General features: G+C 37.9%; 1 protein-coding gene across 1 annotated transcript in view; it reads left to right on the top strand.

Moving 5' to 3' along the window:
• Window positions 1-509: 509 nt before the first annotated feature.
• Window positions 510-25,058, top strand: part of CRIM1 (cysteine rich transmembrane BMP regulator 1) — a 143,057-nt gene continuing 118,508 nt past the window's right edge. The window contains exons 1-2 of the mRNA XM_070950339.1: window positions 510-1,323; window positions 19,868-20,038. Coding sequence (XP_070806440.1) covers window positions 510-1,323; window positions 19,868-20,038 — 985 coding nt within the window. The remainder of the gene's footprint in view (window positions 1,324-19,867; window positions 20,039-25,058) is intronic.

The raw sequence follows: 25,058 nt of genomic DNA, 5'->3' as shown, positions 1-25,058 counted from the left end.
AGCGCTCGCCAAGTGCGCCGAGGCTGCCTTGTAAGACTAAGAGAGGCCGGTCACCGCCTAGGCACTTTCACCTGCGGGCGTCCTTTTGGCGCGGGAGCCGGGGTGAGGACCACCTCATCCCAGGCCCGGTGATGCCCGACCCTGGATGCCTCCAGCTGCTCTCAGGATATCATTGCAGCAGCCTTCGGGTTTCCTTTCGCTTCGGCCACACCCGCACACCCCCTCCACCCCCCATTTCTGCTTCTTCTCTTCCAGAGCTGCCCTCGGTTTAAATAGCGCCCCTCCCACCCCGCCTTGCCTTTCCCGGACTGGCTGGGCATCCCGCTTGACCTCCGCGGGGCCGCTCTCCGGGTCTCCCTGCCCGTCTCGCAAACCTCAAAGCCACGGGCAGGGGAGGGGCAGAGCGCGAGGTGAGAGGAAAGCCAGCGCCGTAGGGCCCGAACTGCGGCGCCTCTCGGAGAAAGTAAAGGGTGGGCGAAGGGGCGGGCCGTGGCGGAGGAGAGCACCCAATGAGCGCCCGGGAAAGCGGTCGGGGGCCGTGCCGGTCGAGTCTCTATCCAATGACCGCGGAGCAGCCGAGGGCGGGAGTAAAACGTTGGGAGCTGGGAGAAGTCGGAGAAGGCGAAGAGTCCGGAGTCGGGCGGCGAGTTGTCGGCGGAGGTGCTGGTGTTCGCTTTTGCTCTCGCTCCGGCGCCCGTTATACTAGCTGCGTAGTCGTTGCGCAGGAGCGCCCGGAGGTTTCCAGGAGTCTGGAGGGAGAGGACCAACCGGAGGAACGAGTTTCTTTGCCCGCCTGCCTCGAGGAGAACTTCAGCTGGACCGCGGAGCTGCTGGTCTGCAACAGGAAACTTTTCTGGAGCAGCCGGAGGAGGCAGAGCTCCGTCGTCGCCGTAGCGCGGCTGGGTTGCTGCACGCCGGGCTCGGGGAGTGCGAGTGGACTTGCGAGGGCTGCCTCGGCCCTGGCCGCGATGTCCCTGGCCACGGACGCCGCGGGGCGGAGGCGTCGGGGAGTCGGCGGCGACTGGCCCTTAGCCGAGGGGTGGCTGCTGCTCCTGGCGCTGCTGGTGCTCCCGGGGACGCCCGGGACGCGAGCTTTCGTCTGCCTGCCTTGCGACGAGTCCAGGTGCGAGGAGCCCAAGAACTGCCCCGGCGGCGTCGTTCTGGACATCTGCGGCTGCTGCTTCATCTGCGCCCGGCAGCGCAACGAGAGCTGCGGCGGCTTCTTCGGGCTGCACGGCGCCTGCGACCGCGGACTTCGCTGTGTGATCCGCCCGCCGCTTAACGGCGATTCTCTCACCGAGTACGAAGCGGGCGTCTGCGAAGGTAAAACGCGGAAGATCGTGGTCTTTTGCTCCTGTCCCCGGGGCGGATAGCCGCTCCGCCCCCGCGCGGAGCCAGGAGCCCGAAGCAGCGCGTGGCTTGGTAGGGTTGCGGGGCTCTGCCCCGAGAGAGAGGAAAAGGACCCTGTGAGCCCCCCCTGGCTTTACGCTGATATCACCCTCCCCAATCCCCCCTTCCCCAATAGTGGCGCTTCGCGGTTTCCTTTCCAGCCTCTCCATTTTTCCGACGCACAATCGGGGTGTAATGCAGCTATAACTACCTTGAAAACCTCTCGCGAAATTCAAGGAAAGGTGGTAGCTTCTTCGAATCTGGCGTGTTCGTAGGTTCCATCTCTTCTCTCCCTCCCAAGAAATACTTTCCATTTGTCTATGTCATGCTCCTGTACATACATACATACATATATAGTCTCCAGTATTTTTTTTTTAAAAAAACGAATAAAAGAGAGGGGGGAAAGACGCTAATAGTGGTGCGCGCATGTTTCCAAGCACTGGAGGGTGTTTGGTTCTCCTGTTTCCTCTTTTACGCCGCCGCCGCCACCACCCCCTCCTCCCCCCGCGCCTTTTTCTTGCTGTTTTCATCGGTGTTAGGTTTCAAGATGGATTTTAATTGGACCGCAAAAATAAAGCGGGTTTTTGTGGTATTAGTACAAAAATGTTAATTTGGACATCATTTCGTTCCTCTGACTTCGCTATTTTCCTGCTGGCTTTTACAACCGAAATCACGGAACAGGCTTACCTGAATGTAGATGCCTGTAATCGACTGACTCTTCAATCCATATATATGAAGCAGTTGGTTATTGATCGTGTGTCATGTGGAACTCAACTTTTACCTAATTATAGTGCTGAAAGGTGTCCTACCATTTTAATCTTTCTTAAAAAATGTATTTTCAAAACATTGCTGAATACAAATAAACCCTCTTTATTCAAATTATTTTGGAGTTCTGCTCCCAAGAAGGTTGAAAAGAGCAATTGCCCAATTGTATACTTGTTGGCTGGGATGAGGAAAAGAACCAACTGTCTTGTTTCATTTCTTAAAAAAAAAAGTATCCTCTCCCCCCCTCTCTCTCTCTATATATATATTGCACATTTTTCATAAGTATTCTTTATAATTAATATAATTGGAAACATTTAAATATTTTGTCTGCTAGCTGTCTGCCCAAATTATGTGTGAGTATTCAGTCTCACCATTATAACTTTTCATTCGGAAGTCTAAGGGAATATAGTGCATATGACAATCAGAATCTTTTATGGAAAATTCCTTTTCACTTCCCTTCCATAAGAATGATCCACAAGAGGGCTGCAGAGAGCTCAAAAATTCCTCTGGAAAAAAAAAATGGCAGGAAAGTCATCTAAACACTCCCAGCCATGCATAATTTAAAGAATTCTTAATTCCCTTTAATCCCTAAAAATTTCCAGATTTATCCTTTGCGGCAGCCACTACAGCTTATTTTAACCTTAGTTTTGTAGTTAAAATGCCTTTTTTTCTAGTACAGGTGTGCTTCAGTTTAATTTAATTGGCAAGATGAGAGCTATCAGGATAGACCTATCAGACTTTTAATAACTTGCTTGGGGTTGTGATTCCTTTGCATGGAAGTTTTAAACTTAAAAGGAGTTATAAGCATATTGAGCTGAATGAAATGGCTGTTATGGAAAGTACATGTTTATGAGTAACTACAGAGAATGTTTATGCTAGAGCAAATTCTGCCATAACACCTCAACACCCTACTTCACTTTAGTTCAAACGTTTTTGACAGTTTTAATAATTGTTTAAAAGTAATGTATTTGATTGCCGGACTTCAGCTGTTACTTTGTATCTGGCATTCCCCTGCAGCAAATAGCACAGGTAATCTCTAGAGAGGAGACTTCAGGCAGTGACAGAAATGTAATATTTATCCCAGCTTTTCCTGTCCCAACTTCTCCAAGAATACAACCTGCAGAAATTAGCCAAACTATTTCCAGATAAATAGCTTACCTACACAACTGTAGTTTCATCTTCAAAGCTTTAAATGATGACTTCAGCTAAGCTCTTGGTAATTATAGCTAACTTTGGATTTTGCAACATGTCTATATGATTGAGCTTGTAGATAAGAATGTTAGTTTTGAAGTCTGTTGATAGTTCCAACAATTACATTAAAGTTGTTGGATGAATTACTTGCTTTTCATCTATTAATTAAACATCTTTCAAAATTAGGAACACTTGTCATGAATATCGTATATGGATAAAAGCCTGTTTACCTCAAAAGAATAGGTCTTGTGTTTCCACAGAGCTTCCTCTTTGAGTCAGCTTATTCTGTTATAATTTTTGTGCTGAAATGACCCCTACTGGTCAGTATGTAGAACTTAAAAAAAAAACCTTTGAAAGATTTCGTGCCAATCTGACATTAAACTATGTTTTTTTATTCAGCCAATAAGTTACTGTTTAAGACAAATATGTATACTTGCCTCAAATCTAGTGAAAACAGGATTTTTGAGACAGGAATGCTGAACATAATTGAAAGTATTTAGTATGCTTGTAGTTTAATTAGAGATGATCTATGCTACATTTGCTTTGCATATTTCATATAAATATGAAATAGCATCCTTCTGCCAATAGTAGGATAAGCACAGATGGCAGTTGGGTCAGATTCTAGCAGGTCTTAATGTTATTGTTATTTTGTATAAAATAACAATATTGGTATTGTGATCAAATTTGGTATTTGATCAAATACCAAAGGAAAGGTGTTCCGTATTGACATCTATAATTTAATTTGCCAAATTATTGAACAAATATACTTTTTTGTGGAAACAGCTTCATATTACTAGTGATAAAGAATAACTTTAAAATAATACAGACAAGATGATATTCCTTTAGAAGAAGGATGTTGAGTGTGGCTATTTGGAGGAAAAAGCCCTCAAGATTAAACAACCAATTAGTGTTTCTCAGTGAAACATGTGTCAACAGAACAGTGAAAAAAATTGCCATGACTTCCATAAAAATACTTAGAATCTGGCCCAAATATCCTAAGATACTGTTTAGATTTTCCTCCCAATCATTGAAGTCATAGGGTCCTTGTTCTGAAACCAACCTTTTTTTTGTACAATTGATACATTCCCATAATTCCCAAAAATGAATGTTAGAAAAACATATACACACCATATCTTCTGGAAACTTGTAGAGAGCCTTCATTGCATTAAAAAAGTAAGTCTTGGGTGCATTTTTTAAAATCACCATATGAGTATCCATTGTTGTTATTTGAGCAATGTATCAGCTGGTTTCCAGGATGCATCATCACATTCACATTTTCCAACCTAGGAAAACTTAAGTTTCAGTCTTTAACCTGGAAATTGGCTGTTGTCAAAGGGACAGTCCACATATTCAGAACTTGTTTGCTTCACTTTCAATTGGATATATCCAGGATTCAATTATAATTTTATGTCACAAATTGATTCCTGTTCCGTTTGGTAAAAGTATTGGTATATGTTGCACCATTCCTAAGGCTGAGGAATAAGGCATACGTCTGAATAATATAAAGTGTATTCAAACTTGGATATTGAAAAATGATCTCCCAAAAGTAAACGTGCAGTTAGAGTTACATTGGTGTAATGTAGCTGTTAGAGATCATTTCACTGAATTAACATTGTGCCTATATTCTGCAGTCTCCAATTAATTTCCATTTAAAGACAATGTAGCTATGGATGATTCAGTTCTTTTCTCATATTTATCCTTCACTTTAATGAATGGGTCACTGTTATGTTCAGATGTCTAAAGAGCTGTAATTTCCTTTTGTTGGTGAAACGATAATGTATGTTTGATCTGTTTGATTTTCTTCTTTTTTTTCTTTGAGAGAGGTAAACAGATATCATTTCAGATGGTTTTTCCAAGGAAAAGCCAAAACCTTGGACACTTAAGTGGTGCAAACTATAGTGATTCCTAAACCACTATTATAATTAACATTTCTAGAGAAAATGGAGATCTGTAAAGTTGATGAAAGTCTTGGTTATATCTTTAGCCTTATAATAGAGTTAGATGTATTTGTTTTGTGCTGAACTCCCAAATTTTGTTTGCATTACCATACTTAGTTATTTCTAAAGATATACATAAAATGTAAGTTATCAAAATTCTGTGGATTTAAAATATTGCTAAAGTCAATAAACATTCTGCAATTGTTAATGTGTTCTATTATAGATGACTGCTGATATGGCTCTCTTTAAGCAAAAACTGTAGATAAAGCAACATTTATTTAAAAAAAACTGGCAGGATTATGAGACAGCCTGTTCAGGCAAATCTGTTTGCTATGAAATCATTCTGGCTTAAGCTCTCTGCATCTTTTGTGTGAATACTGCTTGCAATATTTAGGACACTTTCAGGCTCTGTATTGAATGTTGAGGCTTAGTTTTTTCCATTCTCTTTGCTTGTATTTGCTTGTAGCTGCTTTTTATATTTAATTTTCAATATGGTTATATAGGGTTTAATGAACTCCCTATGTTACCATTTCTTCCATTTTGCAATAGAATCATTTCAAAAATGGGATATAAATAAGGCTCTCAAAAGTGTGTATTCATATTTTGTGCCATGAAACTTTTATTAAAGATTATCATATGTAGAAAGCAACTTACTGTACTTAAAACTTCATTCTTCAAATTAAATTTGAAAGATTTTCTTCTTGAACAATAAACTTTTCAAATGTGTATCATGATCCATGAAGGGTGCTAGATAGCAGACATTGTTTAAAACAAGAGTCCTGTGAATACAATATTAGTTTATATTATAACAATTTGAACAAAGCAGTTAAAAGGCAAACAGTGATAGATGGAAGCATTTCATATTGACTGTTATAATAGTCATGTATGATTGTGCCTCCCTTTTGGACACTTTGTTTTAGCAGTCTTAATTTTTGTATCTCCTTATGTTTGCTTGAGTTGTATGATAAAGTTGTGGAAACTAAAAGAAGGATGGACATGAATATTGTGTACTTCTATAATTTTAAAGAAAGTTATGTTAGAAGACTGCTCCAACTATGATACAGTGGTCTGAAGAATATAATATCTCTTTCTATAATCATTTATATAGCACAAGTATGATCCAAAGAGCTGGTTAGACTTCATGTACTAATTTGTATGTTTAATTCACTCTTTCCCTATTCATAGTCAATTAAACTGAATATTAATAGTATAATGCTGCATGACTAGGTCAGTGAAACTTTTTTTGGTTTCAGGTAGGAGGGTTGTATTCTTTTATAAATGAGGCACAATTTTTATTGTTGTGAGAAAGTATAACTTGAATTGTTTTAGGTGCTATTTGTTTATATGTATGTACATGTGTGTGTGTGCGTGAGAGAGAGAGAGAGAGAGAGAGAGAGAGAGAGAGAGAGAGAGATGGAGATGATTCTCTGATCTGCAGTGATAGCAGTATTAAAGATAAGCTAATTGAAGAGTACAGTAAAGTGGGAAATGAGATTACCTAGAGAAACTATCCTTAGTTTTATGTAAAACTGTTGTAATTTAAAATGCTTTTTATTTTAAAAAATGAAGTAATATAAAGAAAGTTGGATCAGAGAAGCCAAAGATATGCAAAAGCGAAGGGCAAAAAACACAAAATGGAACAATAAGAACATTTTTAAATATAAATTGTTGAGACATGATAACAAAGGAGTGAACATGATGCTCAAAGAGAACATTGTATATTTGACAGTAAAACACTCAGAGACCTTTTCACTGGAGTGATATAAAAACATCAGTAAAATAAATACCTTGTTCACTCATGACCTAGTTGTCTCCCAATGAACAATTGCAATGTGCTCTACATAGGGTTACCCTTGAAGAGTATCTAGAAGCAGCTGCCTAAGATATTATGAGTGCCTCAAGGATGGCACATGTAATACCTTTACTACAGAACCTACCTTGGACCCAGTTTGCTTCTGGGGCCAATTCACAGTCATTAGTTATTACCTTTAAAGTTCTATAAGGCATGGGGCCAAATTACCTGAGAAACCATCTCAGCCTTATATCAGCCCATAGATGGTCAAGTAGGGAAGGTATGATATAGACCCTATCAGTTAAATAATTTCAACTGGTGGGGTCCAAGAAGAAGGCTTTCTCTGCCACTGTCCCCACCCTCTAGAATACCTTCCCTCCAGATATAAAGCAGGCCCCCACTCTCCTGGGCCTTTTAAAGGAGTTTGAAGACATGGCTGTGCCAACTCACAGGTCTTACTGAGGACCACGCAACCCTGGAACAGTTGGCTTTTTGATGGCCTTACCCTCACCTTTTAACGTATTTTTGTTTCTATCTAACTCTTTTATTGCTTTTTTCATATTTTTATATGGTTTTTAGGTATTTATGCTGCTATTTGTACATTACCCAGAGTCACTCTGCAATTGAGATGAATGGTATCTAAATCTGACAAATAAAGAACATAAAATAGTTAAACCAAAAGAAGAAATAATGTAGCACATAAAGGAGTCCTGCAGGACTCCTTGCTGCAGGACAATCAGCATGGATTCTGCAAAGAGAAACCTTGCCTTACCAAACTCTTAATAGGTTTTTAGGGTTGTCCGCATTGCACAGTTGGATTTTCAAAAAGGCCTTGGTAAAATTCCTCACTGCAGGCTCTTCAGTAAATTTAGTGATGACAAAATAAGAAAACTTGTTGATAACCAGTTAAAAATCCAGGCAGCACCGTATAGAAATAAATAATCAGTTTTCTAAAGGGAGAGGTGGAGTCAGTTCCACAAAGATTTGTGTTACAATGCTTGTTAATTCCTAGAAAATTATCTTGATTTGAATGCAAGCAGTGAAATAGCAAGTTTATGGATAACTTCATACATATATATATATTGTTGAAGTCTGAACTGTTCGAATCTAATCTTTTTAGGGTTGAAGTGGCTAGTGAAGACATCAATTCAGTGTGTGGCAGCTGTGAAGAAAGCAAATTGCATGCAGGGATCATTAGGAAAAGAGCTGAAAATAAAATTGCCAACATTGTAATGTCTTCATGCAAAGTTATAATGTCTGCATCTGGAGTATTATATATAGTTTTGATTGCTACACTTGGCAGAGGTTGTAATGGAGCTGGAAAAAATAAAAAAGAGAAATATTCAGAGGTTTAGACACCTTCCTTATAAGAAACCACCTTTCTTCATGTAGTCTGATTCCCAAACTATGTTCTGTGACAGTCCAGGGTAACATTTTTGTGATGTCTTTTTGCAGTATCATAACTTTGTAATACTAAGGGTGCTGTGAACTAAGAAAATGTGGTTGCTCTGATAAGAACAGAAAATGATTGGGGGGGGTACAGTCAACATATATGAACACATGCATAGCATAAATAAAATAGTCAAGAATTTTCTTTGCCTCTTCAAGACTGAAAGTTACTGCTTAGTCGGGAGCCAGCTACCTACAAATACTGTAAGAAACAATGGTGAAGAAGAGTGACTATTTTCTGCCTGCAACCACTCCAAAGTCATCTAGTTAGTCATTGTTGGAAGTGAAATTTTGGATGAGCTGTGACCTAATCCAGCAGGGCTGTTGTCATTCTCTGTATGTATGCACGTTCTTTCAGCCTATTAAATTCAGGGTTCTGGTGTTCTAGATGGGAAGAATCCACCCAGTTGATGTTTATTTCTTTTATGATGGGTGTTTCCTAGTCAATCTGATGCCTTGCTTTATATGGCAAAATGAATCAGCATTTACTTGATTTACAGACATTCTATGCATGGTTATGCAGAGATGATTCATACTTTACACAGGTGAAGAGGCAAATGGCTATTTACAAATCTTGGTTAATGATATATACTTACTTGGGAAGAAAGCTGCTAACATTACAAACAAGCTTCTTCCTGCCAGTTACCAGGATTCCTAAGAGTAGGTGCTAGTAATTTCCAGTGCATGCATGTCCAAGATCTGGCAACATCCGGCAATTTGCGATTTTGAAGAGCCAAGAACAATCTTCTGGCATGCTTTTTGCTGTTTACAAAATCCAGTAGTGTTGTTTCAGTATTATTTTACATGTTTCCATTACACAATTGATTGTATTACTCAATTCAGCGAAGCTTTTAAGTGCCATGGAACCTTTTGACATTTAAAATGGATTGGAAGGATGATTTCCAAAGCTGTTTATATGTCACTCTCAAGTGAATGAATATTCCATATAGATTTATTTCATTTTCCGATAGCCAGTGAGATGCTTCAGTTGTAGTCATAATTGTATTCTATCTTCATTACTTTGACACTATTCTGTGATTCCATTTCAATCCATGTTATAAAAATGTTCAGAAGACTTCTGTTCCTTTTCTGATTCCAATTGCAAGCATGTAAATACAATCTGGATTCAATGTTGCTCTTCAGTGTCTTTAATTTCTGTCAGGGAATTGCGCAGCAGGTGTCCAAATGAAGTCAGAGACGCTGGCATGAACTTGTAGTTTTATAAAAATAAATGCATTTTACATCTATATTTACAGCAAATAAGATGGTCAGGCAAACAGGAGCATCATGAGTTAAATCACAGGGCACATAGAAGGAAAAGGCGGGAGAAAAGGGAAACTCCCCCTCCATACCTACAGCAACCAATCACAGTGCAGATTGCCTAATGCAGGAGCCAGCACTCTCCAACCAATCAACTATAACTGTGTGTTCTGGCTCACTGCACAACCCCACTGCTCCAGCTACTAAATTTAAATATCTGAACAATTTCCAATTGACAAAAGTTCCATTAATTTCAGTGGGAATTAAGCACAACCAGCTTATCTTTCCTATTCAGCATATAGACACAAAAAATACTTTAAAGAGAATATCTGACTGAAACTCTGACAACCAATAAGGGTTCTTCTGGGCCAGTCATCAAGATTCTTGGATGTTGGTACTAAAGCACCAATAATTTCTTTTCAGTTTTGGATTAGTTTAATTAATTGATGCTGATTCTCCCAAACTTGATTTTAGGTACAAAAAATATATGTCTAAGCCTAAGTACCATAACTTTTTTCAATGATTTGAGTCATAAAATGACTTTGGCAGATGTTGATTCATGCTATTATTTATTAACTGTCACACTGCAAACAGAGAATGCCAAAATCCTTTCTAGTGTGATTTAATTCTCATACTAATATAGTCATTGTTATCAGAATTAACTGCTGATTTACCTTTAATGATTTTATATAATTTGTATGTGTAGCTCTTGCTTTAGTTTAATGTTCTGTACATTTATAATAAGTTTCATTCATTTATCTATTATTGCTAGAATTGATGAGACAGTGTTAAGGCATGTCCCATGTATATACCGCTTCACAGTGCTTTACCGCCCTCTCTAAGCAATTTACAGCGTCAGCATATTGCCCCCAACAATCTGGGGGCAACATTTTACCAACCTCAGAAGGATGGAAGTCTGAGTCAACCTTGGGTCAGTGAGACTCAAATTGCCGAACTGCTGGCAGCCAGTAGTCAGCAGAAATAGCCTGCAATACTGCATTCTAATCACTGCGCCACCACAGCTTAATATATAATTATACAGCTAAATATACCTTCTATAAATGGAAATCTTAATGGGAACATGATATTGTGATTGATTTGTAGTTGCGTGGGCTTGAAAAAGATCTTTAGGTATTGACAAAATTCTGTCTGAATGAATTTGAACAAAAATTGTGCATTCCCATAATTCTTCTGAAAAAAGTAATTTATTTGATTTTTAAAAATTTCTGTAAGTGAAACTTTATCGATATTAATTTAATACTATTCATATTGACTAATATTAGAGTATAGTAATAGCCATTATTTTATCCTAAGACCCTTCAGTGCTCCAAGAATCACTATTAGATCCCTGAACATATTTCATCTTTTCATATTAAGATACAGAGCCAGTGAGATAAGCTTAACTGATCTTTTCTATTTAGCCTACCTATCTTGCTATTAGCAGATAAAAGGGCAGTATCATTTTTCTGTCTTGAAAAACATCCGCCTAATGAAAGCTAAAACTACTATGTAATTTAATAAATTTTCAATATAGCTAGTGATATGGGTTTTCTGAAAAAAAAAATCATTAACCCAAATGGCTTGAAATTTGATTTAACACGCTTGATTTGCACTTAGTTTTTAAAGTATTATTTTATCTACTTACTTGTGGGTGCCAATAGAAAAAATGCAGCAGACAGAAATAGTTGAAGTGAAATAAATTTTCAAAGTGGCTCAAAGTACAGTCCTATGAATTAGTGACAGTGCTAAAAAAGTATTTACAATAGGCCCTCAAATTGCTTTGTATGGCCACAGTCATGTGATTGCAATTTGTTATGTTCTCTGCCAGTTTCCCACAAGCAAAGTCAATGACAAGGCTAGTAGGGAGTCAGAAGTCATAGTTACATAAAGCTTTCACTTAATGACCCCCAGTGATTTGCATAACACTGATAACCTGGAATTGCCACAATTGCTGTTGCTAAGCAACATAGTCATGTGATGTTGCCAAGACCTACTGAACACACGAAGCCCTTATAAACAGAAGAACATTGACACTAATATCCCCTAAATTCTGCTGAAGATATTACCTAGTCTGGTAACAAAACGTTTGGAAACCAACCCACAAGCTCGGAGAACAAACCTTCACCCTCATGTTGCCCTTTATCGCTGAATCAATAGCGATATTGAGCAATAGAAATTCTGGTCCTAGTTACTGTTAAATGAGGATTACAGTTCCATTCTGTTTAATAGAGTTCACCGTAAAGTATTACACTGGAAAATATAGTTTCACAAAACTCTGAAGTTTTGCTTAAAAATTATTGTTATATATTTATAATTCAAGATCTTTCACTGGGAGGAAGATATATTAATGTCTATTTTAGGATGCCTAAACTCTATTTTTCCTAGAGATAGCGATCTGGAAAAACAAATTAGAACTTAAATCTAGTTTTGATTAATACTGAATATATATTCAGTTCAATTTAATTTTCATCACATTTGTTATTTTATTACAGATACAAAGCTTCATTTTAAATATTAGAAAAATTTCAGTGTGAAAATATAGTTATAGAAATTCTTTAATTAGGAATATTCGCCTGATTCAGCTTAATTCCTGAATTGTGAAGTCCTCAATCCAAACAACACCGAAACATTTTGGGCTAGCAACAATTTAGGAAAAATGAAACCAGTAGTGCAGACTTGTTACGATTCAATAATATTAATGCTCAGTCAGGCAGTGTTTGTGCATATCACCATATCATCCACTTTCTCCCATCTTCCCATAAGCAGTTCTTAGCACAGTATATGTTGTGAACCCAACTTCCGAGCCTGTCCTAACAGAGGAAAAGGACTCAGAAGGTGATAGGAAGAAACTGATAAGGCCTCCCTCTCCAGGACCCTCCTCTCTGGCAATGCCTCAGGTTCCATCTGAAGGCCAAGAGGAACAGTCTGGGATATGCCAGGAGGAAAGCATATCGGAACAACAACAGATAGGGAGCGAGGATGATGAATCCTGGCTTCATCCCAGGCAGCATCGGAGGGAGAAGCGTGCGCAGCAACAAAAGAGACGTGGGAGGGCCAGAGATTGAGCTGATTCACTGAGCCACACCCCACAAGGAATAAAAGTGAGTGTGATTGCTCTGCAGGCTTTGTGATGGTCAAAGTTAAAAACCTGAGAGTCACATCGCGTTACCTGAAATCTGGCTTGTGCATATTTGGATTGGACCTTGGCTAACTCTTGCTTCGTGGATTAATTTTTGCTACTGAACCGGACTGAGGATAAACTCTCTCTTGCTTACTGTGAGTGAAAACTGACTTGGCAGGCATTTCGCAGTTTACTGCCAAAACTCTTCATCTGCAAGGATTTCTAGTCTGATTGCTTAATAAAATCTTGGCAGGCGTGCCTGGTTGTGTGTTTGCCTGTGTGCGGAAGGGGGACAGAACAGTATATCCCACAAACCCTTCCTTCTCCTTTCTCAATTCAGCTACAGTCTCTTGGTCTAGCATACTCTAGCAGCCCAGTTGTCCCTGAATCTCATACCTGTCCTAGATGTCCAGCAGCTGCCAATATTCTTGGCCACTTCGATGCTCCCCTCTGTATCACTTTGGACAAGATCAAAACAACTGAAAAACAAGCATGCTTTTGATTTAGGCACAAAGCAACCCAAACTTCCTGTTCAGTGCATTGAACAGTTTGTGTTGGTCTTTCGTCCGCATTCATCTGGTCATGGCTCTTTGGAAGCAGGATTTTATCAAAAGAGATTAGATCTGAATTGGGATATTCAGAATGTTTTTGGACAGTTAATCTGTTCCTTTAGCACTAGCTAAATCCATCAATTAATCAATAGATTTATTTATTGTTTTCACCACTGGTCTTAAGAAATAATATAGAACCTGCACAGAAGTGACCAAACATTAATAAAATACACAGGGGTCCCCAACTTCTGGACCGTGGCCCATTAATGGGTCATGAGGTGTTTGCAACTGGGCCACGGAAATGGGCGCACACACATCCCCACTTGCGGTTTTTATTTTGGGGGCCTGATAATGAGAATGTCAATTACCCAAAGCATTTAAAACAATACCCAAGTATCTATAAGATATTATCTTTCTTGAAGTGCAGTTGCAGAACTGACGAAAGTATTAGAAATTGGAATTTAGTGAATGTAGAATAGAGTCCATTCATTGTTCCTTTAGCACGTTCAAACATTGATTTTGTTTCTTAAATCTGTCCTGTTTATTTAAAGAATATTACAATATAATCTGTCCTTGAACCTTGAGCAGTTGTTATATGTGTTCATATGATTATGATTTGGGTGCTTGGCAACCAGATCATACTTTACAATGGTTGCAGTGCCCTGTAGTCACATGATCACCATTTGCGACCTTTCCTGTTGGCTTCCAATTAAGTTTGGTTGTGGGGAGGTTAGTTGCCAAGCATCCAAATGACCATACAGATGCTCCAGGGGAGTTCCCCCCATTGCTAAGGGGGAAGGGAGACCTGTGTTTTGAGCTTGGAGTTAGTGAGAATCTAGGAGAGAGCAGTTAACATTAAATGTCTGGGACTGGAAGAGGCATTTGCAGGCTGTATCATTTTAGATTTGGAATTACCTGGTGAACTCTCTGTCTTGAAGCAATTGACACAGTAAGAAGACCTAATCTGCAGCTCTAGAAATTTGTATGGAAAAGGGGCAATGTTATGGGTAAGAAGAGAAAGCACAGTTTTCAGCAGATTTTACAGCTAGAATGTTGATAAAAACGTACAATTCAGGCAGTTCTAGATCAATGCAGAAGATGCAAAATGTTGCTATAATCATTTTGAAATGGTGGTAGATTTACATATATCTACTGCTTCGAAGCAAGATGGCCAGCAAGCAAATTTAATACTAAAGAAAACTAATAATAAACATACATGTAATTTGCCTACATTGCAGTATAGATCTGGACACCCAGGATCCTTCAGAGGACAGTAACTCACCTCCCATCTTCTTTTATACTTAAAAGGCTCAATCAATCAATCAATCAATCCTCCTAGAAGCTGAAAAATCAGGCAAACTAGAACATGACATATCCTTTTAATCTCTAGTTTCTCAGAAGCAAAGACAAGAAAGAAAGACAGAGCAAATTTGGGTTCATAGGATGGCTCTTTTGAATTCCATTACATATCACTTATTACCCTGTTTCCCCCAAAATAAGACATCCCCTGATAATAAGGCCAGTCGGGCTTTTGAACTCATGGCAATAAGGCCAAGCACTTATTTCAGGGTTCAAAAAAAATATAAGACAGGGTCTTATTGTCGGGAAAATACGATATATTGGTAAAAAGATGGTGCTACATTATCAGCTCTTTAGACTTATGGGATCACTCAATTCAGGCATGTACAGGTAGTCCTCAATTTATGACCCCAGTTGAGCCCAAACTTTCTGCTGTTAAGTGAGACATTTGTTAAGTGAGTTTTGCCTCATTTTACAACTTTTCTTTCCACAGTTGTTAAGTGAATCACTGCAGTTGATAAGTTACTAACCCAGTTAAATGAATCTGACTTTGCTTGTGAGAAGGTCACATAAGGTGATCATGTGACCTTGGGACACAGCAACGGTCATAAATCTGAACAAGTTGCCAAGCATCTGAATTTTAATCACATAATTATGGGGCTTCTGCAAGATTATAACTGTGAAACATGGTCATAAGTCACATACTTCAGTACCATTATAACTTTGAACAGTCACTAAAACTGTTGTAAGTCAAAGACTACCTGTATGAATACGGCACCATATGCAGTGTGTACTTTTGCATCAGCTTCAGCAAGGCAGTATAAATTTCCCATATAACTAACTAGAGTTAGCACCGGAAAAGATGCCTGGAGAGCAGTTGGAGGGCCAGCCTTTTTGAATCCGACCGAACACTGGTAAGGTCTCATATTAAGACCTACCTAGTGGCGATAAAAGCGGCAAAATGTAACTATTTTGCCACTCATTGCGTCATAGATAATCGCCCAGCCGCCCTGTTTAGGGTGAGTGAGGTGACTTCCCCGCCACCTTGAAAGAGGCGGTGATGAGGCCTCTCCTTAAGAAGCCTTCCCTGGACCCGGCAGTGTTCACAAAATATCATCCAGTCTCCAACCTTTGCTTTGTGGCGAAGGTTGTTGAGAGTGTGGTTGCGCGACAGCTTCCCCAGTACCTGGATGAAACGGTTTATCTGGATCCGTCCAGTCGGGCTTCTGCCCTGGGTACAGCACGAAAACGGCATTGGTCGCATTGGTTGATGATCCCTGGAGGGCTCGGGACAGGTGTTGCTCCTCTGTCCTCTGTCCTAGTCCTATTAGATCTCTCAATGGTTGATGGTATCATGCTGCACCGCTTGGAAGAGTTGGGGGTGGGGGGCACTGTGTTACAGTGGTTCTCCTCCTTTCTCTCCGACCGGTTGCAGTCTGTATTGGCAGGGGGGCAGAGGTTGACCCTGAGGCACCTTATATGTGGGGTGCGACAGGGGTCGGTCCTCTCACCCCTTCTGTTCAACATTTATGTGAAGCCACTGGGTGAGATCATCCGTGGTTTCGGGGTGAAGTACCATCAGTACGTTGATGACACTCAGCTGTACATCTCCACCCCGGACCACCCCAATGATGCCCTTGAAGTGATGTCCCGATGCCTGGAGGCCGTGTGGATCTGGATGGGGAGAAACAGACTCAGGCTCAACCCATCCAAGACCGAGTGGCTGTGGTTTCCGGGGTCCCGATATAGTCAGCTGGTGCCATCACTGACTATTGGGGGTGAGTCGTTGGCCCCCACGGAGAGGGCTTGCAACTTGGGTGTCCTCCTGGATTCACGGCTGTCTTTAGAAGAGCATTTGACGGCTGTGGCCAGGAGGACTTTTTATCAGGCTTGCCTGATCCGCCAGTTGCATCCCTTTCTGGATCGGGACTCCTTACGCACAGTCACTCATGCCCTCGTCACTTCCCAACTGGACTACTGTAATGCTCTCTACATGGGGCTCCCCTTGAGGAGCACCCGGAGGCTCCAACTGGTGTAGAGTACGGCCACACGGGTGGTTATGGGAGCGACGTGGTGTTCCCATGTAACACCTCTCCTGCGCGAGCTGCACTGGCTCCCGGTGGTCTTCCGGGTGTGCTTCAAGGTTTTGGTTACCACCTTTAGAGCGCTCCATGGCTTAGGACCCGGATACTTATGGGACCACCTGCTGCCACTAGTAGCCTCTCACCGGCCAGTACGCTCTCATAGAGAAGGGCTCCTCAGGTTGCCGTCAGCCAAACAGTGTCGACTGGTGGCCCCCAGGGGAAGAGCCTTCTCTGTGGGGGCATCTGCTATCTGGAATGAGCTTCCCCCCGGAGATACGGAGGATCCCAGATTTACGCACCTTCCACCGTGCCCTCAAGACCTTTTTATTCCAACAGGCTGGCCTGGCCTAACCTTTTTTAATTGTAAATTTTAAATTTGTCTAAAACTTTAGGAGTGTTTTAATCTTTTTATTACAACAGGCTGGTCTGGCCTAACTCTCCCTTTTAAATTGGGTTTTAAATTGGGTTTTAAATGTTTTTTAGATAAATTGGATGTTTTTAATTTGTTTTTTGAGCCTAAATTATTTAATCTGTTTTTAATAGTTTTTTTAACTTTTGTATGTCTCTGTATTTTATTTTGGCTGTTTACCGCCCTGAGTCCTTCGGGAGGAGGGCGGTATACAAATATGATAAATAAATAAATAAAATAAAATAAAAAAATCTGTTCCGGGCCAAATTTATTTAATTAGGTTTTTATACTGTTTTTAAATTTTGTAATCTGTGTGTTTTATCTCTTGGCTGTTCACCGCCCTGAGTCCTTCGGGAGTAGGGCGGTATATAAATCTAATCTAATCTAATCTAATCTAATCTAATCTAATCTAATAAAATAAAATAAAATAAAATAAAATAAAATAAAATAAAATAAAATAAAATAAAATAAAATAATAAAATAAAATAAAATAAAATAAAATAAAATAAAATAAAATAAAATAAAATAAAATAAAATAATAAAATAAAAATAAATAAAAATAAAAATAAATAAAATAAAATAAAATAAAATAATAAAATAATAAAATAATAAAATAATAAAATAAAATAAAATAATAAAATAAAATAAAATAAAATAATAAAATAATAAAATAAAATAATAAAATAATAAAATAATAAAATAATAAAATAAAATAAAATAAATAAAAGAGTGTGAGTTTAAAAAGTTATGCCATAGTATTCTCACTCCCACTTTAAATTCAAAGGTGATGATAGGTAGCACAAAAACCCCTGCACATATTGTGCTATAATTTTGCAGTTTTCTACTGATTTGGCAGCTATCGTATGAGTGTTCTTTGTAAGATTTGTCCATCCAACAATCCATCCATTCAGGGAATTACTGAATTTTTATTTAAATTTTTATTTGTCCACCCAAATAATGGTTTCCTCTGCATTAAAAAATGTGACTGTCTGAATTTGGGTAGACTTCATGCCTTCAGGTAGTTATTTCTGAAGAATCAGCTGCTTAAGTCCACAAACAAAACTATGGAATTGTTTTTTCATTCTAATTTAAATTTTCCAGATCCTTCTACTTATTCTTCTGAAGAGAGGAGAAAGCACCATATCCTCCAAAACAGTATTGATTCTGTGGATTGTATCCAATCCTGCTTAAGGAAAAAGTACAGACCTTTGTTGGTTTCCTACAGTAGCAAATGAGAATTAGGAATGTATGAGTTTCTAGCTCTCACTTGAGTTTGTTTTCCAAATTGTATCAAAAGCTACCAGGTTTAACCACAGTTAAATTGGGCTGTTTCCAAAGTCAAATTGCTGAATTGAAATCTGCTCAGTTTTGCAGCCCTGCCCACCTTTGTATATGGTTTGTGGTACAGATGACCTGTACTATTTATTTATCTACTTACTTGATTTATGTTTTGCTTTTCATTTGGTGTCATACATAAAGCTCCCTCTTATTTTTCCCCCCTGCAATAATCCTGCAACATAGGTTGGGCTAAGAGAGAGTCATTGACTTATTGTCACCTAGGAAGCTTGCCTTTGTAACTGCTGTAGTCTTACATATATAGGTAACTCTTTTTCGTGACCATTCATAGTTAAAATGGTAATGAAAATGACTTTGCAATCAGTCCTCGCATTTAAGACCTTTGCAAGTCTGTAAAGCAAATTACCATTAAAGTAATATCATGAGCAGTAGCGCTTTCACTTAGTGACCCCTTTACTTAATGACCAAGTCGCCAGGCCCAATCGTGATAGTTAAAACAAGGATCAGATGTAGAGATTATGGGCTACTTTATGGGCTTTTCTATATCACATTCTTGTATGTGTAGAGTTGAGATAGTGTAACTAGTTTTAATGACTGTTATGGTGAGTTCTAATCCTGATACAGATGTCTTTTGCAATAGTAACTCCATATTGCATGTAAGATTTCTTTTCAGCTCTGATTTGAGGGATCACTGGGAAAAAAATTATATCAACACTAGATGAGGAATTCAAGTGAGTGAGCAGCTAATATTGCTTCAGGGTCCATAACTGAGGTGGCAGATTCAAATTTATTATCTATCTTAATTTACCTGGAGGGAAGAATGTCAGAAAATGACTGCTGGTTTATTGCATCATAGGTTGATTGAAATGATAGCATTGGCTTGAAAACAGCTGTGTTAAAACCATCTAGACCTCTTTCACAGGGACTTTTATTAGATGGGATTATCAAACATCTGGAATGATAGCAACTTCTTATTCAGTTGAGATGACTTGATTGCTACACTTTACAATACAGTAGTCCCAGAATGTTTTGGATTTTTGTATTTTTTATTCTGTTTCAAGTGCTAGGAATGCATTCTTTAAACAAGACACCCAGGATTCTCAAATGTTAATGTTAATTGGAAAGTCCAAGTTCACATTTCTTTTTAAATGTGGTTCAATGATAATAATGTGAACTGGGAATATGCGGTTATAGAATCTTTAAAAATGAGTTTAATATTTGTATTGAGATGCTTCGGTACAGTATTTGGCAAAAAAAATAAATAAATTAAATAAAACAAATCAATAAGTTACCAGTATTATAGTTGTTTCATTTTGGTTTTTAGATGAAAACTGGGATGATCAGCTACTTGGATTTGAGCCTTGCAATGAAAACCTCATAACAGGCTGCAATATAATCAATGGAAAATGCGAATGTGATACTATTAGGACCTGTAGTAATCCCTTTGAGTTTCCAAGCCGGGATATTTGCCTGTCAGCTTTAAAAAAGATTGAAGGTAAGTCAGTATTCACTAGTAAATGACTTCTGTATTATTTATAGCATATTACCTTAAATATCTAATATATAATTGGCTATAAATCACCACATGCTTGTTGGCAACAGTGTCAGCTATGTTATCATATACTTGTTGGCAACAGTTCTAGCAAATGAAGTATTTGTGATTTACTAATGGGTTTCAAATGTTTAGGATAGTAATAAACTAAAATATATGCAGGCATGTTTCATACAATGTATCCAGAATGGAAATGATTATGTTTGGTAATTTTCATCATTAAGAAAATCTCATCTGACTAGTATGTTGCTTAGTAAGCACTGTAATATATAATTATAGATATGTTTCAGCCATCATTGGAGCACTTTATTTTCTGTCATGGAACAATAATTAAAACATTCAAAGAAAAATTGACCCAAAATTAAATTCTGTCTGAGCTTAGCTTAGTATGTTTTCTGTTGGAATGCATGCTGAAATTTCAAATAGACCATTATGCAACTACTTGAAGAAGATACTTATATTTTTGTCTGTGGGAAGTATGTCATTTTCATAGATTTGTAAATGACTTTTAATTAATTATTAAATTTATACCAATCCACTGGCATATACCTTTGAAGCAGCTTCATGACCCTGTGATCCATACTACAAAATTACGTGTGATGTTTGGGAAACGTATGCATTCATTCATGTGCATGCACAAATACATAGCCTTGTCCTGCATCTTATCATGAAAGATATAAATAACATTACAAATGATACAACATTTAGAAGTAATAAGCTATCTGACATGCAAGTATTGTAGAATGTGCAGGCTGGATCTTGAAGATATAACTTTATTGGTTGAATAATACTAAATGCTTTGAGCAACACTTTTAAATAGAAATTATTATTTATCTATAAAATTGATATCCTATTCCAATCAAAACAAATTCTTAGCAGCATATACAATAAAAAACAACACTGGAAATATCTAGGATACAAATTAGAAGCAATTAAATGCAATCATATTAAAAAGATTGCCTCTAATGAGTGCAAGATAGAATGTTCTAGGAAACTATTTGAATTTTCATCATCTTCCTGAATGCAGTCAAAGAGGTCAATTTAATTTCTTCCGGTGGTTATTTCAAAGGACAGTGGCTGCTATTGAGAAGATTGCTTTGATTCTTAGTTGCCTTTACTTCCCCAAAATGGCTTTAAGAAAAATTTCCCAAAATGACCACCAGGCCTATTCTATCTTGAGTAGTTGATCCCGCAGATCCCCAAATGCTAAGCCACAACAACTTTATGGCTCAAAATCAGCATTTTAAATTTTATCTAGAAGGCAGATGGGAGCTAGTGCAGAGCCTGAAGCACAGTTGTAATATGACCCACACTGGATATCAGCGCACAGGCCAGTGCATCCTGGATTAACTGTAACTTTTAAGGGCAGAAGTCTTTAAAGGGCTTTATAAAGCCCTTTGCAGAAGTCTAACCAAACAGCAATGAGGGCTACAGTTTCACCACATAAGGCTGCAATCAGAACCTAAGTAGCAGAAGGATTCCAAATCATAGACTTATTCGTTCACTACTACAGTAGTGCTTTCTTTGTCAAAAGATAAACTGTTGTATGTTTAGAATCGCCATTTATATGCATCTCTCGCCCCCAAGTCTCTTATAAAAGTTATTTTTTTTTAGAGAAAATATGGGTCTCATGCAAAACATCTCAAATTCAGTTCCCATCTTTTAAAATTTGAATGATAACAGATTGTCCTCAACTTACAACCAGAATTGAGCCCAAAATTTGCATTGGCAAGCAAGGCTATTGTTAAATGAATTGTGCCTCGTTTAATGACATTTTTGCCACAGTTGTTAAGCAAACCACTGCAGCCGTTAAGTGAATCTGGCTTCCCCTATTGACTTTGCTTGTCAGAAGCTGTCTAGGAAGGTTACAAATGATAAATACATAATCCAGCACAACGCAACTGCCATAAATACATACCAGTTGCCAAGCACCTGAATTTTGATCACAAGGCAATGGTTACAATTGTTGTAAATATGAAAACCCACCGTAAGTCACTTTTTTCAGTGCCTGTGTACTTTTGAATGGTCACCAGACAGATGGTTGTAAGTCAAGGACTAGCTGTACTTAATATTCCATATTACTAAAGAGGCTATATTAGATACAATATATGCTTGTTATATGCATATTATATAAATGAACTATATAGACCAAAATACCTTTTCCAAAATGATAAAAATAAAGTTATAAAAAAATAGTGATTAAATTAAAAATAGAAACTTAATTTCACCTTGTGGTAGTTAAGCATAAGCTGCTATTTTCTACAGAAATTAATAATTGAATCATTGATTGATAATATTAATACAGTTACATGATCTAATGGGGACAGAAAGTTCTGCAGTGGTGCTTAAAAGTTTGTAAAACCTTTTGAATGTTCAATATTTCTGCATAAAAATGACCTAAAATAAAAAGAACACAGTTAAATAAATGAATCAATAACAATATACTTTTTCATTTCATTGAGGAAAATGATCTAAACCTATACATTTGTGTGTGGCAAAAATTGTTTTCAGTTGTTGGTGTACCACATACACACACACACACACACACACACACACACACACACCAGCAATAAGCACAACTACATGTTTCCGATGACTGTTGATCAGCCCTGCACAAAGTCTTGGAGGAATTTTAGCCCTTTCCTCCTTACATAACAATTGCAACTCAAGGATGTTGGTGGGTTTACTTGCATTAACTACTTATTTTGAGTCCTCCCACATTTCTCTAGTCTAGGATTAAAGTCAGGACTTCCCCCAAAATCAACTTGTGATGGAACCATTCTTAGATCATTCATGTATGTTTTGGGTTGTTATCTTTCTTAAGATGCAGTTCATGGACAGATCACCTGACAATGATGGCAAGCCATCCTGGTCCAGAGGCAATAAAGCAGGCTAACAAATTGAATAAGATTCTTACGCTGGAATGCAGTTTTGCGTTTCAACAAATAGAATATTTTTCATTCAAGCCAAAAGGTGATTTCATCTATTCACAGAAAATTATTTTAGTAGCCTTCTTGCTTATCTGTGTGGTCTTTGGCACACAGTCTGTAGATTGGCAGCAATGTTCTTTTTGGAGAGTATAACTTTCCTCTTACATCTCGTGAACAATGTCATTCACCAATGCAAGACAGTTCTTTAGTTTCTCCTTAGACATTATTTTGGGGTTCTTTGAGATCTCTTGAAATATTACACATCTCACTGTTGGTGTGACTACTCACTCACTGTTCGATTGATACTCATGAAGAGGATAACAATGGTGTTGAATTGTCTCCGTTTGTTACTCAGTCTGGTAAAGACTAAACTCATTGGAAATAGTTTTATAACCTTTTCCAGTATGGTGAGCATCAGTAACTCCTTTTCAGAGTTTCTCAGAAATTTTCTTTGTTCAATCTATAACATACTTTAACAAACATGTGTTGTAAAGATCAAATTTGTCAGTAAATTTCTAGAATTCTGTTCTTTAAATAAGGCAGGATATCTCACACTCACTCCTGATTACCATCTTATTGATTGAAACATCTGACTCTAATTGACATACTTTTGCTACATACAAATTTGTAGCTTTGGATCATTTGCTCAATAATTAAATGAGCAAATGTAGTATTTTTTACTCATTTGTTTAATTGTGTTCTCTATCTAGTTTTTGGACTTGTGTGAAGAACAGGTCATATTTAGCCAGAAATATTCAAGGGCTCACAAACATTTAAGTTTCACTGTACTTGCATGTTAAAATACAAGTATCATTAATAAGGGAAGATTTAGAAAAAGAGAAAAATTAAGGAAAAATCAAAGAATTTTAAAAGAAGCTACAATTCTTACTCTTTCCCTGTAGCCAAGGACATAGAGATAGAGATAGAGATAGAGATAGAGATAGAGATAGAGATAGAGATAGAGATAGAGATAACAAACAAATGTTTAATTAAGAATAAGAGATAAAGAAGTTTAATAGCCTGGATACATGAAACATACTAGAAACATGCATTTTTAAATCCTTCTCCTTCAACAGGAGCATCAAGAGGTAAGATATTTTTCAGCTTCATAATTATGAAATGATTTATCAGGACCATTTGCAAATATCAAAACAAAGATGATTGGAATCCTGATGAAATTATTGAAGCTTCTTCTCTCAGTCAATACTTGTTGCTATGTTGAACATCTTACTGTGTTCTTGAACTTTTTTGACATAATTAGCAAAATATGAGATTTTTTTTTATCCTATTCTTGAAGGTTGGGTTTCTGTAAATTAATTTGACAAGGAATGGCTGAGGCTTATCAGTTGTATGAAAAAAAGAAGCTGGAATGCAGAAAATCCTCTCGCTATTTACCTGACAGTCTTCAGGCAAAAGCTAGTACCTTCCAGTTCATAAAGACAACTTTGTGCAAGTTTCCTCTGGAATTCCAATCACATATAAACCCATAAAGAAAGAGATTTTATAAATTCTGTTTCGTCCTGAAGAAGCTTAACATGTTTTAGTTAATTGATTGTAGATTTCAGTGAACTTCCAAATGAGATGTTCTACTCTTTAGTTGTATCCATTTTGTTATTTACAGTGTTAATGGTGTCTTTAATAGCCCTGATATTCTCACCTCTAGGGAATAGCTAACATCTTTTTTTCAGTAGCTGTCAAAACTATTACCCTAGTTAGGAAAGATGCTAGCAGAAGTTTCTTCGTGCCATTAAATTGATAACTATCAGATTATGAAAAAAACAAAGTAAGCACTGGTTCCAGTAGTAGTAATTAGAGTAACAAATAAATCACAATGCTATTATTATAGGAGACACCAGGAAATACTGATATTTGTTTGACTGCAACACCATCTTAATCAGAAGGCATTTTAGTCCCAACGTAGTTGTTTAGTGGACATATGGTACATGTATCTGTATTAATGGGGAAACATGCTTTTGGAGCATGAATGGCTGGGAGAATTGACTTTTTGAGAATTTTATTGAGGAAATGTAAAA

This window comes from Pituophis catenifer, unplaced genomic scaffold (assembly GCF_029215685.1).
Source record: "Pituophis catenifer annectens isolate HBS135680 unplaced genomic scaffold, rPitCat1.0.hap2 SCAF_1, whole genome shotgun sequence".
Classification (NCBI taxonomy): Eukaryota; Metazoa; Chordata; class Lepidosauria; order Squamata; family Colubridae; genus Pituophis; species Pituophis catenifer.
The sequence above is the reverse complement of the archived record's forward strand: the minus strand, read 5'-3'. Positions and strand labels throughout refer to the sequence as shown.